This window comes from Oryctolagus cuniculus, chromosome 11 (assembly GCF_964237555.1).
Source record: "Oryctolagus cuniculus chromosome 11, mOryCun1.1, whole genome shotgun sequence".
Taxonomy (NCBI): Eukaryota; Metazoa; Chordata; class Mammalia; order Lagomorpha; family Leporidae; genus Oryctolagus; species Oryctolagus cuniculus.
The window spans coordinates 97764714-97780398 of record NC_091442.1 but is presented as its reverse complement, the minus strand read 5'-3'; the positions used below and the strand labels follow the sequence as shown (position 1 = coordinate 97780398).

Here is a 15685-nt window from a genome sequence, read left to right as displayed (position 1 = left end):
TGGTATGTTATGTGGGCTTTTTAATCACTAAGTCAAATGCTTACTTCCCAATGAGATACTTTAAAGAATATCTTGCAGTTTTTTTTTCATTTAGCATTTGTTCTTGTTAATTTGTACCCAGTGATATTTTTTTCAAAAGGTTTATTTTATTTATTTGAAAGGGAGAGAGACAGAGAGAAAGAGATCTTCTGTCCTCTGGTTCACTTCCCAAGTGGCTACAGCAGCAGGGCTGGGCCAGGCTGAAGCCAGGAGTCAAGAATTTCATCTGAGTCTCCCACATTGGTGGCAGGGGCCCAAGCACTTGGGCCATCTTCCACTGCTTCCTTGGGTGCATTAGCAGGGAGCTGGATCAGAAGTGGAGTAGCCGGGACTCGAATGTCAGCATCACAGGTGGCGGCTTAACTCGCTGTGTCACGGTGCTGGCCCCGTGATCTTCCTGCTTGTCTTCAAATGGAGATATTGCTTCCTGCACCAGAGTTCTCTTTTAATGAGAATTCCACAAATGAATGTCTGTGCTTACTACCCTAGTGATGGCCTGTATTAGATTCACAGTAAATATGAGTAGAATAGATGAATTGAGCTTGTTTATTCATCCTGCATATTGTGTTTTCTTTATAGATAATGAAAAAATTCATCACGAAGAATGATCACATACTCCAAATGAAAGGGGTCTGTGTTGACGAGGGGTGCGTGGTGCCGTCTGCATCCCTGGCGCCTAACGTGCGTAGTGACGTGCCCCAGTGGCGTCCGATGGTGACGAGGTGCGCGGTGCTCTCTGGGAAGGCTGTTGGCGGCCAGCATCCAGGCAGAAGCAGTCGCTCTCTGCAGACTGCTGAAGTCTGGCTCATTTCATTCTGTCTGGCCGCTGTTTGACTTTGAATCCGTGATGGAGGTCTTAGACGCTGCGAGGTTAGGCTCTAGAAGCATGCAAATGTGGGTGACAGTTGTTATCAGAGCCCCCCATGTCCTTGGAGGGTTGGACTCTGAAGACCCCCCAGGGGTGCACGTTGGCTGAGTGGATCTTCTCCTGTGACAGGGACCCTGGGCTCGGCTCCAGGCTCACCTTGGTTCCCTAGACCAGGGAGTCTTCCTTAAGGGCCTCTGACAATGTAGGTGTTTCGTAAAGTGGCTCCATTTGTACTTGTCTGCCAGTCAGTTATCGCAGCCGCTGGGAGGGCCATGGTGGGCAGGATTCCTCCTAGCTGCCCGTGCAGACACCGAGAGACAGCAGACAATGCAATTGCCTGGGGAGATGTGACACCTCTCTCTCTTTCTTTTCTTCCCTTCCCTCCCCTCCCCTCCCCTCCCCTCCCCTCCCCTCCCCTCCCCTTCCCTTCCCTTCCCTTCCCTTCCCTTCCTTCTTTCACAGGCAGAGTGGACAGAGAGAGAGAGAGAGACAGAGAGAAAGGTCTTCCTTTGCCATTGGTTCACCCTCCAATGGCCACCGCAGCCGGCGCACTGTGCTGATCCGATGGCAGGAGCCAGGTACTTATCCTGGTCTCCCATGGGGTGCAGGTCCCAAGTACTTGGACCATCCTCCACTGCACTCCCTGGCCACAGCAGAGAGCTGGCCTGGAAGAGGGACAACCGGGACAGAATCCGGCGACCCGACCGGGACTAGAACCCGGTGTGCCAGCGCCGCAGGCGGAGGATTAGCTTAGTGAGCCGCGGCGCTGGCCTGACACCACTCTCACAGTGTGTTCTGGACATAAAGACCAGGGCTCTGACAGCAGCCTGCTGGCTTCTCCTTTTAGCTGTGTGATGTGACCTTGGCAAGGTAGTTGACATCTTGTGCCTTAGTTTCCTCATCTGTAGAATGGGTATAATAACATGGTGAGAATTAAAGGACTTCATTCATGGCAGGTGCATGAATAGGACCTGACACATGAGCGCCCGGTAATTGTTAGCTGTCATTACCATAACACCAAGCACTACAAAAATGAAGACAAACGTGGCTACTGTGTTGCAGTCAGGTTGTGGGCTTAGGAATGGGAGCCTCAGTACTTCTTTGCTTCCTGTGTGACACCCATCGGATCCTTAAAATGACCTGAGAAGGAAGATATTCCAGTATGCGCACACTTGTGCTCAGAAAAACCGGAACCTCTATGTGTCTTCTCAGCAGTGTTTCCAAGGCAATGAATGCAGAGGCAGAGTGGGAGCCTTCAGTGTGTGGACTAAGAACGAGGCTATGCACCACTGAAGTGGTAATGTATTGCCCCCAGACTGCAGGGTCTTGGAGCCAGGCAGCCCCCAGACTGCAGGGTCTGCACAGGTCACAGGGGCCCCGTTCCCACAGCTGCCCTCCCCACTGCCTCTTAGCCGCCCCCTTGTCTTCACAGCCCAGAGGGGCTGGAGCCGGCACAGCCAGGCGGTGGGAGGGGGCAAGGCGGTGCCCCAGGCGACAGCCCCGCTCACCTCTCCTTGGCCACCTTGGCACAAAGGCAGGCCGAGAACCGCAGTGTTTGAGGGGGACGTGCCTGTGTCCAGCTGCCAACCGGGTTCTGTTCCCAAGCAGTGGTTAGAAAACAGGCAGTGTTCGCCCATGTCAGGGAGTAGCTCAAGAAACCGAATTTCACAGAGAACACGTGGCCAGGGTCTCCCAGATGAGGAAGGCCTAAGAGGGACAGGGCCACACGGTGCCGGCTCCTAGCCTTTCCCGGTTGCCTTGTGCTGGGAGCCCACACTGAGGCCCTGGCCGGGGCTCTGGCCTTGACCTCACAAGGTCAGTTTGCGGGAAGTTCTGCTTATCGAACAGGAAGTGGGCGTGCCTCTGGGGGTGGCCGACTATGGAAGATCCATGTTGTGTTCCTGGGTGCCCATCCGCCGGTGTTTTCCTGGTTTACATTTCCTTTGTGTCTGCTTAGTTTGTGAATTCGGCATGATGGCGTGACGCGTCCTTTTTAGTGTCTTTAGTGGGTATCGATCATGACTGCCCCTGGGCATCCAGACGCCGGTGAAGAATAATACCAACTGCTGGCCTGGTAATGAAAGTGACAGCACGGGGGACCTCTGTCTGGGACAGGGGAATGCAGTGAAATGTGCATTTGTATGGTTATTCCAGGAAGAGAATACCACTCATTAAAACACTCTCTGTTGAGATACATTTTCCTTACCCATTTTTACAAATTGCTCACTCAATGGGGGGAAGTCACATTTTTAAAATGCAATCATTTACTCGGTAGTTCGGAGCCTAGAGATGTACCCCCTGCCTTCATAGAGTTCACCTAGTAGCAGCAGATACAACTGCTGTGGTGTGCTGTGGTGACGTCATGGCAGGTGCCACCGGCAGGCGCCGGGGTGGGAGGGGTGTGGAGGAGGCTTCCTGGAGAAGACACGCTGGTGGAGCCTGAAGCTGCTAGGATTTGCCACAGGGAGATTTGTCCAGGCAGAGGAAGTGGCCGCACTGCTAACAAGGGACAAGGGGGTGCTGAGGGCCCTTGCTGCCGCCACGCGGGACGCCTGGCGTGCGTGGTTCTGCTCCCTCGGCTCACCTGCCTGAGCTGCGGGCTGCATCTCCCCGTCCCTTCTCCTGTAACTGTGACTCAGTGCGCTTGGTCTGACCCCGGGGGCAAGGCCCAGCAAGTGTAATCCTCCTTCCACACCAAATGTCCTGTTCACTTGTCTTCCTCACGGTACGCACCCTCGTCCCTTCAGCCGTTCTCCTGGGCTGAGTTGGGAAGCACTTGTCAACCTGCCGGTCACCTTCCTTCTTCATTGCATGGTGTCTGTCCTAAAATACAACGGCCTGCAGCTGTCACCTTGACAGCAACGTTGAAGGCCCTAGGAGAACAGGATGAAGGTTCTCTGTTTAACGTTTGCATGTCTCATTATAATCAGTCAGGTGTTTGGCGAGGCTTGGGTTCAGGTCCCAGCTCTGCTTACTGTTCCAGCTTCCTGCCGAAGTGCACCATGGGAAGATGTCTCAAGTGCTTCCAGCCACAGGGGAGACCTGGATTAAGTTCTGGGCTCTTGGCTTTGGCCTGGCCCAGCCCTGGCTGCTGTGGGCACTTGGGGAGTGAACCAGCAGATGGGAGATGTCTCTCTGGCTGTCCATGGCTGTCTCTCTGCCTTTCAAATGAACTTTAAAAAGGTTTTAAAAGTAGTGTATACTAGGGCCGGCGCCGTGGCTCACTAGGCTAATCCTCTGCCTTGCGGCGCTGGCACACCGGGTTCTAGTCCCAGTCGGGGTGCCGGATTCTGTCCCAGTTGCTCCTCTTCCAGGCCAGCTCTCTGCTGTGGCCAGGGAGTGCAGTGGAGGATGGTCCAAGTACTTGGGCCCTGCACCCCATGGGAGACCAGGAGAAGCACCTGGCTCCTGCCATCGGATCAGCGCGGTGCGGCTGCCGCAGCACGCCGGCCGCAGCGGCCATTGGAGGGTGAACCAACGGCAAAGGAAGAGCTTTCTCTCTGTCTCTCTCTCTCTCACTGTCCACTCTGCCTGTCAAAAAAAAAAAAAAAAAGTAGTATATACTAATAGAAGAAAACTGAAAAAATATAGAGGAGTATAAGGAAGGGAAGTTTGTATTTCTGTGATACTGCCCGCCCAGAGAGAGTTCCCTTGCATTTTTTTTAAGATTTATTTATTTATTTGAAAGTCTCAGGGTTACACAGGGAGAAGGAGAGGCAGAGAGAGAGAGAGAGAGAGAGAGAGGTCTTCCATCTGCTAGTTCACTACCCATTTGGCCGCAATGGCTGGAGCTGAGCCAATCCGAAGCCAGGAGCTTCTTCTGGGTCTCCCACACGGGTGCAGGGGCCCAAGGACCTGGGCCATCTTCCACTGCTTTCCCAGGCCATAGCAGAGAGCAGCTGGATTGGAAGTGGAGCAGCCGGGACTCGAACCAGCGCCCACATGGGATGCCGGCACTGTAGGTGGTGGCTTTACCTGCTGCTACGCCACAGCGTGGGCCCCTTCCCTTCGATTTTGGTTTAGCTTCTTCGGATCTTTTCTATGTGTGTCTGATTATTTTTAGGCTGTCTTTGTATTCAACTTTTTCACGTCATTGAAAGTTCAGTTTAGCAGTCTCCTGCTGTGATGAATTGTTTCTGGTTTATCGCTGTCATAAATCAGGCTTGGCTGCCCAGCGGTCCCGGCCTTGCAGCGCATACATCATCTTGCTGCTCTCACCTCCATAGGGCAGATTCCTAGAGTGGACTTAGTGGGCACGGGCGATTGTGTGGACAGGTTGTCTTCCTCCCCTTCCCCCAGCGGGGACAGGTGGACTTGTCCATGGCAGTGTGCCCTCGCCTAGTCCAGAGAGATGCGATGGACGGTGGTGAGCCCCAAGTGTGAGGTGGACAGGAGCGGCTGGAGCGGTGCTCATGCAGGCAGCCAGCCCTTTGGAGACACTCACATCCAGGACTGCTCACCCCTACACTGCACAGACGCACGAGGCAGAGGGCTGAGGGACCGGCCAAAGGTCACACGGTGAAGACAGTGTTGGGACAAGTAGCAGAAGAGTTGATTAAAAGAGGCTTAAATTCTGGATTTCTTGGTGGGGATACACCTTTTTCTGCATGTGTAGCATACATAAAGAAATCAACTATATCTTGACCAGTTACCGCCCCTCTAACCACCATGCTGATCCAGACAGAAGCAAACCTCAGGCCGGCATTGTGGTGCAGCAGGTTAATTGCTGCCAGCAACGCTAGCATCCTGTCAGGACGCTGGTTCAAATCCCGGCTGCTCCACTTCCAATCCAGATCCCTGCTGATGCACCTGGGAAAGCAGTGGAAGATGGCCCGAGTGCTTGGGCCCTTGCACCTGCATGGGAGATCTGGCCCAGCCCTGGCTGTTGTGGCCCTGTGGGGAGTAAACCAGCAGGTGGAAGATCTCTGTCTCTCCTGCGCTTTCTGTAATTCTGCCTTTCAAATAAGTGAAACTAAATATTTTTAAAAAATAAACAAAACCCAGGGCTCCTCCTCATCACAGTCCTTCACCCCACCCACAAAAGGCATCGCCCTCGCTCTAATAGGGTGAGTATTTTTGCCTGTGTTGGAACCTTCTATGAATGAAGCTACAGTGCATTGGTCTTTTCTCTCTTCCCTCAACATTTTGACTATAAGATTGATCGGTCACATGGAGCAGTCATGTGTGCATTTTTCTTACTAGAGGACATTCATTTGTGTGACTGCACCACCATGTTTTTTGATGTTGATGGACACCTGTGTCATTTCTGGTTTGGGGCTACCATGGATGTTGTCGCTGGGAACATTTTTTTCCCAGCAAAAAAATGCACGTGTGCTTTAGGCCCCAGAGCTACTATTAGGCAAGTCTCTGTTTCCATGTGCAGAACATTTCTTTAAAAAAAAAAAAAAAAAAAAAAAAGGTTGGGTGCACTTCTGTGTGTGTGAGAGCGAGAGAGACCATACCTGCAAGTTCACGTACACACATGCATGTGTGCACAGACACAGGGAGATCGCTGGCCCCGAGCTGGTTGCTCCAGCGAGTGGGGCATTAACTCTGCCGCTGGCAGCACCAACGGGAGCTGCCTTGGGAGGAAGGCTGTTTGTCCGTTGGGATCCCCAGTCTCAGGGCAGTGTGTGCCATTTCCACCTGCACTTGAAAGATGCCGAGAGCCCACGGCAAAGCTGGGCAGAACCAGCGCGCCCACTGTGCTGCTGGGCCCAGGGCGGTCTGGCTTTTTTACTCCTGTCTCACTGATGCAGTTGTTCAGAGCACTTCCTGCTCCTGCCTGCAGGGCCTGACTTGTATAGTAAGTTGAATGGTCACCGACTTGGACGTGGCGCTGGAGGTCCCGCCGTTTGTGTGCGTTGACCTTAGACAAGCTTCTCCACTTCGCCGAGCACCCTTTCATTTCCCACCCCTGCCGCCAGAGCTGTAGAGTGGTAGAAGATGCCAGGCCCTCAGCGCTGTCCTGGCTCAGAAAAACGACTTGGACTTCAGGCCTTTTTTTGGTGTTTGATCTTTATTGGTGTCATTGTCGCTAGAATTTCCTGCAGAACGGTGGTGATGAAGTGTGACCGTCTGGGGCGGCAGAGGCTGGGGAACAACATTTTCCCAGCTTACCTCTCGAGGGATTTGCTTGTCTTCTCCTGAGATGGAAGGAGTAATGAGTTCTTCGGGCTTGCTTTCAGAGTTACAGTGCAAATGTGGAAGCTAAGAGCGTCTGAGATGTGGGCCAACCATCAGGTGAGCACGCGTGGATTTAAATGCCTCTGGCTGCACCCTAGGAGGGGATGAAGAAATCCTGAGACGGGGCTCAGTGTTTGTAGGAGACTGTATAAGCTGGTGTACACCAGATTGTTCCTGTCTAGGCATAATATTTATAAAAAAAATGTATGAAAGGCAGAGCGAGCAAGAGAGAGCATTCCCATCTCCTGGTTTACTCCTGAGATGCCCGCAACAGCTAGGGCTGGGCCAGGCTGAAACCAGGACACAGGAGCTCCATCGGAGTCTCTCACGTGGGTGTTAAGGACCCAAGTAGTTGAGCCATGATCTGCTGGCTCGCAAAGAGCTCATTAGCAGGAAGCTGGAACGGGAAGCTGAGCCAGGGCTGGGTATGAGATGTGGGCGTGCTGAGCAGTACCTTCCCTGCTGCACCAAACGCACACCCACCATGGAATTAGGAACCGCGTTCCCTTAAGCTCTCACGTGGTCTCAGTCTGGAGAGTGTGCTACATGCCCCCAGTAAGCTCTGCGGAAGCCCATCCGTAGGGGAGGAGTCTTAAACTAGAAACAAGGTGCTTAGCCGCATCCACGAGAGAGGGCAAGCCTGCTGGAGTACTACTCCATAGCAGCAAAAAGGAGTGAAGTGCAGTGACGTGTGTGAGCACGGAGGAAGTGCTAAGTAAGTACTGAGTGGAAAAACACATTGCGGACAAATACCTACTGTATAATTTTATTTACATAAAATTTAATAAAGAAAATGAAATGATTTGTTGCCTAGGGATACCTCCACGAGTGTATATAATAAAACTGTAAAGGAAAGGAAGGAGAGTTGACTAAAACCTGAGATTGGTGGCTGCCTGCGCGGTGCTGGTGGCGTCGCGGTGGGGCCAGGAGCCGTGGAAGGAGACCTGGCTGCAGAGATTGGCTGTGTTCTGTTTCTTAAACCGTGGATGGGCCCGTGGGTGTTTCATGATTGTTCTTCTGTTTGAAATCTGCACCCATGCTGTGTTCCTTGTTCTGATTATTTGGGATACTTCCCAAGAAAAAAGTGCACACACAGAACAAAGTAAAACTAGGCACTGCATGTGTTGTAGTTTGTGTGAATGTTTGTTGTGTGGGGTGCATGCTCCTTGTTGAGTGATTTGAAGGCGCAGGTCCCCAGCCTCGCGAGTCGAGCAGAGCAGAGCAGCGAGCTGCGAGTGCGTTTTGTCTTTGCGTCCCGGTGGACTTAGGGTGGCCTTCTGCTTTTGTTTCCGCTGCCACTGCTGTTACTGCCGTTATCGTTAAGGCTATGACGTTCACTGAGCAAATGTCTTTCTAATCTCTTTAATGCACTCTGTCTTTTTTAAAGCTTTTTGAAATTTGTGTGTATTTATTTGGAAAGCAGAGTGACAGAGACAGAGAGAGAGAGCTTCCTGATGGGGCCAGGCTGAAGCTAGGAGCCAGGGGCTCCATCTGGGTGTCCCATGTGGGTGGCAAGAACCCTTCTCAGGCCCATTGGCAGGAGGCTGGGTAGGAAGTGGAGCAGCCAGGACTCCTAGCGGGCACTCTAGATAAGGGATGCAGCCGTCTCAGGCAGATGCTTAATGTTCTGCACCGTGACCCCTGCCATGTGGTTTGTTTTAATTCTCAAGGAGAAAAAAAAAGTGTGTTGAGATAGCCTGCAGTGTCATCTCCATTTGCAGTTCAGGACATCGCGGCACTGAGTGGTTAAGAAGCTACAAGGGCAACAGTGAGTGGCTGCCTGTGATTCTGACTTCTTTGGGTGCCTCCGCGTGCTACCTGCATGCAGGGCCCGGGACAGTGCGGTGCCGGATCCAGCCCAACGCGCCCCCAGGTGATTCACGGAACGCTTGCACCCCTGCACAGTTTCGAGAATGGCAACTTCGCCAGGTTCTGCTAGCTGCGCAACTCCGTCTTCATCAAGTTCCCGCAGCTCCTCTGTGAATGGGACCCTGGCGGGAGCTGTGTCAAGCCCCTGATCAGGGGAGGGGAGATGGGAGGAGGCACCAGCTGTTTTTGGCACTGCACCTTGGAGTGCAGGTCTGGAACAAAGCAGATACATAACATGGTGGCCGTCACCATCGCCAGCACTGTAACCATCATCCCGAGGTATCCCTGGGGACTTGGGACGTGTGTGGGCTGACAGAAGAGCAGGAATGATGAAGGCTCTGTCTCCCTTCCCCCACACAGCAGCTGCCTCTTATGAGGGACACACAGGGGTGGCGAGGGTGCCTGAGGTGGAGGAAGAGTGTCCAGGGTGGACAGTAAAAGGGAAAAGTAGACAGCACTGGCAGGAGGCAGAAGTCAGGCGGGTGGAAGAGATGCACGGGCGAGTTTACTGCTCTCTCGTCTTCCTTGCCGGAAATGGATTGGGTTGTTGTGGGTTCCTGGTGTCTGTTTTTGTAGGCATGGCATTCGTGGCTTAAAGAAAACACTGTTAATGCTCACACCCTTACAATCTTTCATAGCAGGCGAGTCCTTTAAACTGGGGCCCAGGGAGCAGCGCTCTTTGACACAACAAGCGTTTCTGGTCGAGAATTACTATAATGAGGCCGGGTCTCTATTTTCAGAGTCCAATTACCTTGCCACGCAGGGGCCGTCATTAGGCTGCACTTGTGTGCAGTGTGCTGGGAGCCGTGGAGCCGAGTGCGTGGCCATCAATGCGAGGACAGCCGGGGCTTTGCATAATCATTGCTGGAACTGCGCCCTGGCCTTGGCATCTGTCACGCTGGCCCTCCGGTGCCCTTGTTGGGGGTGCTGCCCATGCGGGGGTCTGGTCGCTGGCTGGCATCATTTTTCAGAGCCTGCGGTGGGTTTTCTGGGCCTCCACAGTTGCTGTCTCTTCGAGGCACGGTTTTGTTTTCAGCAGAGGCAGATGCTAAGAAGGACGGCCACTCTTACCTGCTCCTAGCCCTGACAAAGTGGATAGCCTGAGCCGCACCTTGGTTGGGGGAGGTGAGCGCTTTGCTGGGTTTGTTTCATTGTAGGACAGGAGAGCCGCTGACGCCCTGATCGTCTTGAGAGAAGTGAAGGGAGCAAGCTTTGCTGTCGCACAGAGCTTGCTGTGTCCAGGCAAGCGGAGGAGTGGAGAAAAATGGGCCTGGGGGGCCAGGTTTGGGTGTGCAGGCCTGCAAGGGAGAACAAAACCGTGGATGCTGGGAAAATCTCTCCCAACAGGTGCAGTACAGTACTGCCCCTCAGAGCTGCCAGGGGCCACCGTGTAGGCATGCCCCAGAGCCCTGGCTGCACCAGGCATGAGCCGCTGGAGGAGGTCTGGGTGCTGAGAGCAGCTGGGGAGTGGGCGTTGTGGCTCAGTGGGTTGAGCTGTAGCCTAGAATGCCCACGTCCTGTATCCGAGTGCCTGGGACGGAGTCCAGCTCCCGGCTGATGCTCACCCTGGGAGGCAGCCGGTGAAAGCTCAGGTATGTGGGTCCCTGCCACCCACATTGTAGACCTAGATGGAGTCTCTGGCTCCTGACTTTGGCCTGGCTCAGCCATGCTATTGCAGGCATTTGGGGAGTGACCTGGTGAATGGGAGACCAACTGATTTCTCTCTCTCTCTGATTTTCAAATAAATAAAAAAAATAGATAAATAAATTTTTAAAAAAGAAATCAGGACAGGTGTGTAGCACAGCAAGTTAAGCTACTGCTTGCGATGCTGGCATCCCTATCAGAGTGTCACTTTGAGTCCTGACTACTCTGCTTCCAATCCAGCTCCCTGCTCACGCTCCTGGGACAGCAGCAGAGGATGGCCCAAGTCCCTGGGCCCCTGCCACCCAAGGGGGAGAGCCAGATGATGTTCCTAGCTGCTGACTTTGGCCTGGCCCAGACCTGGTTGTTGCAGGCATTTGGAGAGTGAACCAGTGAATGGAAGGTCCTTTTCTCTCTCTGTCTCTCCCTGTGTCTTTACTGATGTCTTCTTTTGTTTTCCAAAAGAGAGAAAGACCAGTTGACAGGGGCACTGAAAGAGCTTGAGGTACGTGACTATTTCAGCATCTGAAGAATGGCACAGTGGGCCAGCGCCACAACTTACTCGGCTAATCCTCTGCCTGCGGCGCCGGCACACTGGGTTCTAGTCCCAGTTGGGGCTCCAGATTCTGTGCCGGTTGCTCCTCTTCCAGGCCAGCTCTCTGCTGTGGCCCGGGAAGGCAGTGGAGGATGGTCCAAGTGCTTGGGCCCTGCACCTGCATGGGAGACCAGGAGGAAGCACCTGGTTCCTGGCTTTGGATTGGCGCAATGCACTGGCCGTAGCAGCATCTGGGGGGGTGAACCAACAGAAGGAAGACCTTTCTCTCTCTCTCTCTCTCTCACTGTCTAACTCTGGCTGTCCAAAAAAAAAAAAAAAGAATGGCACACTGGCACACTCACTGTGCCACTGTGCAGTGTGCTGGCTGAGAAGCAGCTCTGAGCAAAATGCTCAGTGATGGCCGAGATGAGGCTGTGTAGGCAGCAGGGAAGGGGCAGCCAGGTCTGTGCCCTGCCGAGGGCCCGGCGCGTACCATGCTGGATAGATAGTCACTGAAAGAAATTAATAAGCGAACATGCAGCCAAACGGGGTGTCTGAAATCCTCCCCGAAGAGTTCATGTTCACGAGAACCTTCTAGTGCTTGGCTAGCTTTGGGGTTGTTTGTGTCTTTCTTGATCTTTTGAAATACGCAACCCTGGCACATGCAGGGGAGGGGATGCTGAGGTGCGTGCCAAGGAAGGGGTTGTCTGTCCCTTAAAGAAGAGCAGGGAGGCCCCGTGCGTCTCCCGGTGTTTTTTCCTTCATGCTCTGTCTCAGGAAGTCACTGACTCATGGTTTTTATGGAGGTAGGTGAGTGCCTTCAGAGGGGTGTGCATTAGATGAGTTCAGATGCCCGTGGTGTACAATTACGAGAAAAGCTATTTTCATTCAGGGAGAAAGTGTGCATAGGAGGGGATTCCAGCCTCTTGCTAGCCACGGGCCCTGTGGCAGGGGCGACATGTGGTGGCCCCCGCCCAGGACAAGCGTGCCAGTGTCGGTGTTCGGGGCCCAGCCGAGCCATGACCACGTGGCGAGGGGTGTGGTTGCCGCTCTGGCCTTTGCATGCCAGATTCACCTCCATAAAAGAAGTGCACGTCATGAGAGCTTTGAGCGGGGAGCGTCCCAGGGACCTGGCTCAGGAGGAGCTCAGCGATGTGCTATTTAAAATAGCAATTAATTAATTAATTAGAGAGCAGGTGCTCCCACCTGCCGTTTCCGTTTTGTTCCCCGAATGCCTTTCATGCCTGAAGCAAGGTCTGGGTCTCCCACTGGCTTGAGCCATTACTGCTGCCTGGGCACTGCGTTAGCAGTAAGTGGAGCCGATAACCAAACCCAGGTCCTGGCGTGTGGGATGTGGGCATCTTAAGGAGCATCTTAGCTGCTGGGCTCACCACCCACCTCTGCGTGCTGTTAGTTTCCAACATATCGATTGTTTTTATATATATATATATATATATTTCACCTTTTTTATTGAACATGTATTAAAGGAGGTAGTGAGGGGAAGGAAGCACTTAAGTTAAAACCCGTATTAGATACTGGGGGGAAAACTATTAAATTAAACCTAATCCTCCACCTGCGGTGCCGGCACCCCAGGTTCTAGCCCTGGTCGGGGCGCCAGATTCTGTCCCGGTTGCCCCTCTTCCAGGCCAGCTCCCTGCTGTGGCTCGGGAGTGCAGTGGAGGATGGCCCAAGTGCTTGTGCCCTGCACCCCATGGGAGACCAGGAGAAGCACCTGGCTCCTGGCATCGGATCAGCGTGATGCCCCCGCTGCAGCGCGGCGGCCACTGGAGGGTAAACCAACAGCAAAGGAAGACCTTTCTCTCTGTCTCTCTCTCACTGTCCACTCTGCCTGTCAAAAAAAAAAAAAAAAAAAAAAGTAAACCCACAAGGAGAGTCGGGGAGAGGCCAGGGAGCTTTGCCCACATTTCAACATCCAATCAAGAAATCTGGGGGAGAAACGCCCTCTTCAGCCCGTCGTCCTGCCCTAGGGCCACGAGTCCCCATGCCACTGAGTGAGCAGTTCAGAGCGGCAGGCTTTCCCCTCCCTCGCACACATCACCACCACCACCACCACAACCACCACCACCACCACCACCCCACCCCTGGCCAGGGCTGGCCTTAGCAACAAAAATGGCGGGGTCATGGTGGGGTCCAGGAGTCAGGGAGGGTCAGCAAGGACCCCCAGTACTGATTCTCCTCTGGCTGGAGGTGGGCAGAAAGCAGACATAGCTCAAATACTGAGCAACCAGAAAAAGAAGAAGATGGCGAGAAACAGGAAGAGGGAATCCTGCCAGCCGGAGGCCAGGTGCCCTTGACCCAGTTGCACACCTGCACCCTGGCGGGAAGGCTCATGGGTGTCAAAGACAGTGGTGAAAAAGCGTAAGGGAAAAGCACCAACACCGAAGAAGAAGTGGAAGCCCCCGGTGTCACCAAACGGCTGGAGTCCCTAGGGAGGTGGGGAAAGTCAGAGGGGAAGGGGCAAGTTCACGGCCAGGCAGGGGCACAGCTGGACAAGGCAGCTCACCCCTCTGCTCTCCGGAGCCAGTCGCTGGCCCTGGGGGTGAGGTGGAGTTTTCAATCTGGGATCCTGGGACTTCTGGCTTCCTCCGCCATACAGTGGGACACAGTCTCTCTGCGGATCCTGGCCTTATATGCTGGGCACTCCTGCCACTCCGGCCGGGTCTCCAGCCACTGATGAAGACAGGGCCAGCAGTACAGGTGGCCACACACACTGACCACAGCTTCCCGAGCAGTCTCCAAACATAGTACATTCAAAGGTCACGCCCACCCCGCCCCCCTTGTGGTTTGGCCCTTTGGGGCCCCCGTCCTCCTCCTCGGTGGCTGCCATGGCCCGTTCTGTGTCGCCCCTCCGCGTGCCCCTGAGATCCCTCATACACACATGTACATCAATGTATCGATTGTTTAGCAGGGGCTGTTCATTATTCCCAACAGCCATTCTCTTGTTTTCAGAACCCACAAGTGTTCATGGGAAGATGGGCATCCATAATAAAGACTACATTTCCCAGCTTGCTTTGCTGCTAGTGGGCCTCACATCAGGTGACTAGTTTTGGCCAGTAGAATGTGAGTAGAATGCTTACACTTAGTCTGCTCTGCTGGAATTCAGCTGGGAGGATTAGCACTCTGGCCACCATACTGCGTCATGAGAACAAGGCCACACTCCAGAGATGCTGGCATTGCGAGCTGGAGTTTTGGGGTTCTGTGAAGATTTTTATGGACCGGAGTTTGCACACCTGACACCATGCTGCCTTCCTCTGGGCTTTCACATATGAGAGAAATACATTTTTATTTTCTTTAAATCGTTGTTTTGATGCTCTCTTAACAGCTGACTGTAATCCTGAGTGATAACAGATGTATTCATAGAAAGAAACCACACGAGCATTTAAGTGTCTAAAACATCATTTGTTTGATATGAATATTTCATGGTTAGAGACTGAAAATTGAGGCCAAAGTAAAGCAAATTGCAAGAGTGAATAGTTCTCTTAATATATTTCTTACTGCACTTCTGTTTGAAAAAGTAATCATTTTCATAGCTCTGTTTATCGATTGCTGCACTCACTGCACAGATGGGAAAGTTGAGGCTGGAGAAGACTAGTGGCCAGGACCACTTTTCTGAGCTGTGGTGGATCCCGCTGACCCCGGGTGTGAGCATCAGGCCTGTGGAGGAGAGCCATCGTTCCCTGTGTGTGCTGCTCCGCCCACCCCCGACCGTCTCTCTGTCTCTCTGCCTTCTTTGCCCAGCTGCTTCCTGCACCCAGAATCGCGACTCCTCTGGGGAGCCTTCCTGGTCTGTGCAGCTCCACAGGCCTGTCGCCCTCCTAGCACTGGGCGTCTTGCATCGTCGCGTGTTGGATGTGCTGCTTATTCGTGCAACTGGGCAGAAGCTGAGCTCCCAGAGAGCATAGGGAAAGGTGGGTCTCATTCTGCAGGTTATCCCTAGGACCTAGCACAATGCCTGGCAAACAGTAGGCGCTTAATAAAAGTACTTGTTGAGTTATTGAATAAACTCCTAAGTCTGTCCACAACTTGTTTCTGCTCCTTTTTGGCCTAGATTATTTGAACCAGTCCCTCAGCCAGAACTTTTTCTTCTGGTGTACTCTGAGCCATAGTGAAATGTGCCTTTGGGGCTGGCGCACTGTGGCGTAGCGGGTAAAGCTACCACCTGCCATGCCAGCATCCCATATGGGTACTGGGTCATGTCTTGACTGCTCCACTTCCGATCCAGCTCCCTGCTAAGGACCTGGAAAAGCAATGGAAGATGGTACAAGTACTTGGGCCCCTGCTTCTCATTTGGGAGGCCTGGTAGAAGCTCCTGGCCCCTGGTTTTGGTCTGGCCCAGCCCCGGCCATTGCTGCCATCTGGGGAGTGAACCAGCAGGTGGAAGCGCTCTCTCTCTCTCTCTCTCTCTCTCTCTCTCTCTCTCTCTCTCTCTAACTCTGCTTTTCAAATAAATAAATATTTTTAAACAGAAAGAAATGTGTCTTTAACTTCCAAAGGCTTGATTTGAGAGCTCATTTGGTCTGTGGTCA

General features: G+C 53.2%; 2 protein-coding genes across 2 annotated transcripts in view; one reads left to right on the top strand and one right to left on the bottom strand.

Annotated features, from left to right (window-relative positions):
* TMCC3 (transmembrane and coiled-coil domain family 3) overlaps positions 1-15685 on the top strand; it is a 299177-nt gene that overhangs the window by 66917 nt on the left and 216575 nt on the right. The window lies entirely within an intron of this gene.
* On the bottom strand, positions 13287-13986 carry RNF5 (ring finger protein 5). The gene is given in 4 exon segments (XM_070051482.1): positions 13287-13584; positions 13663-13766; positions 13769-13905; positions 13907-13986. Coding segments are annotated over 4 exon segments (537 nt in total). The 3' UTR covers positions 13287-13368.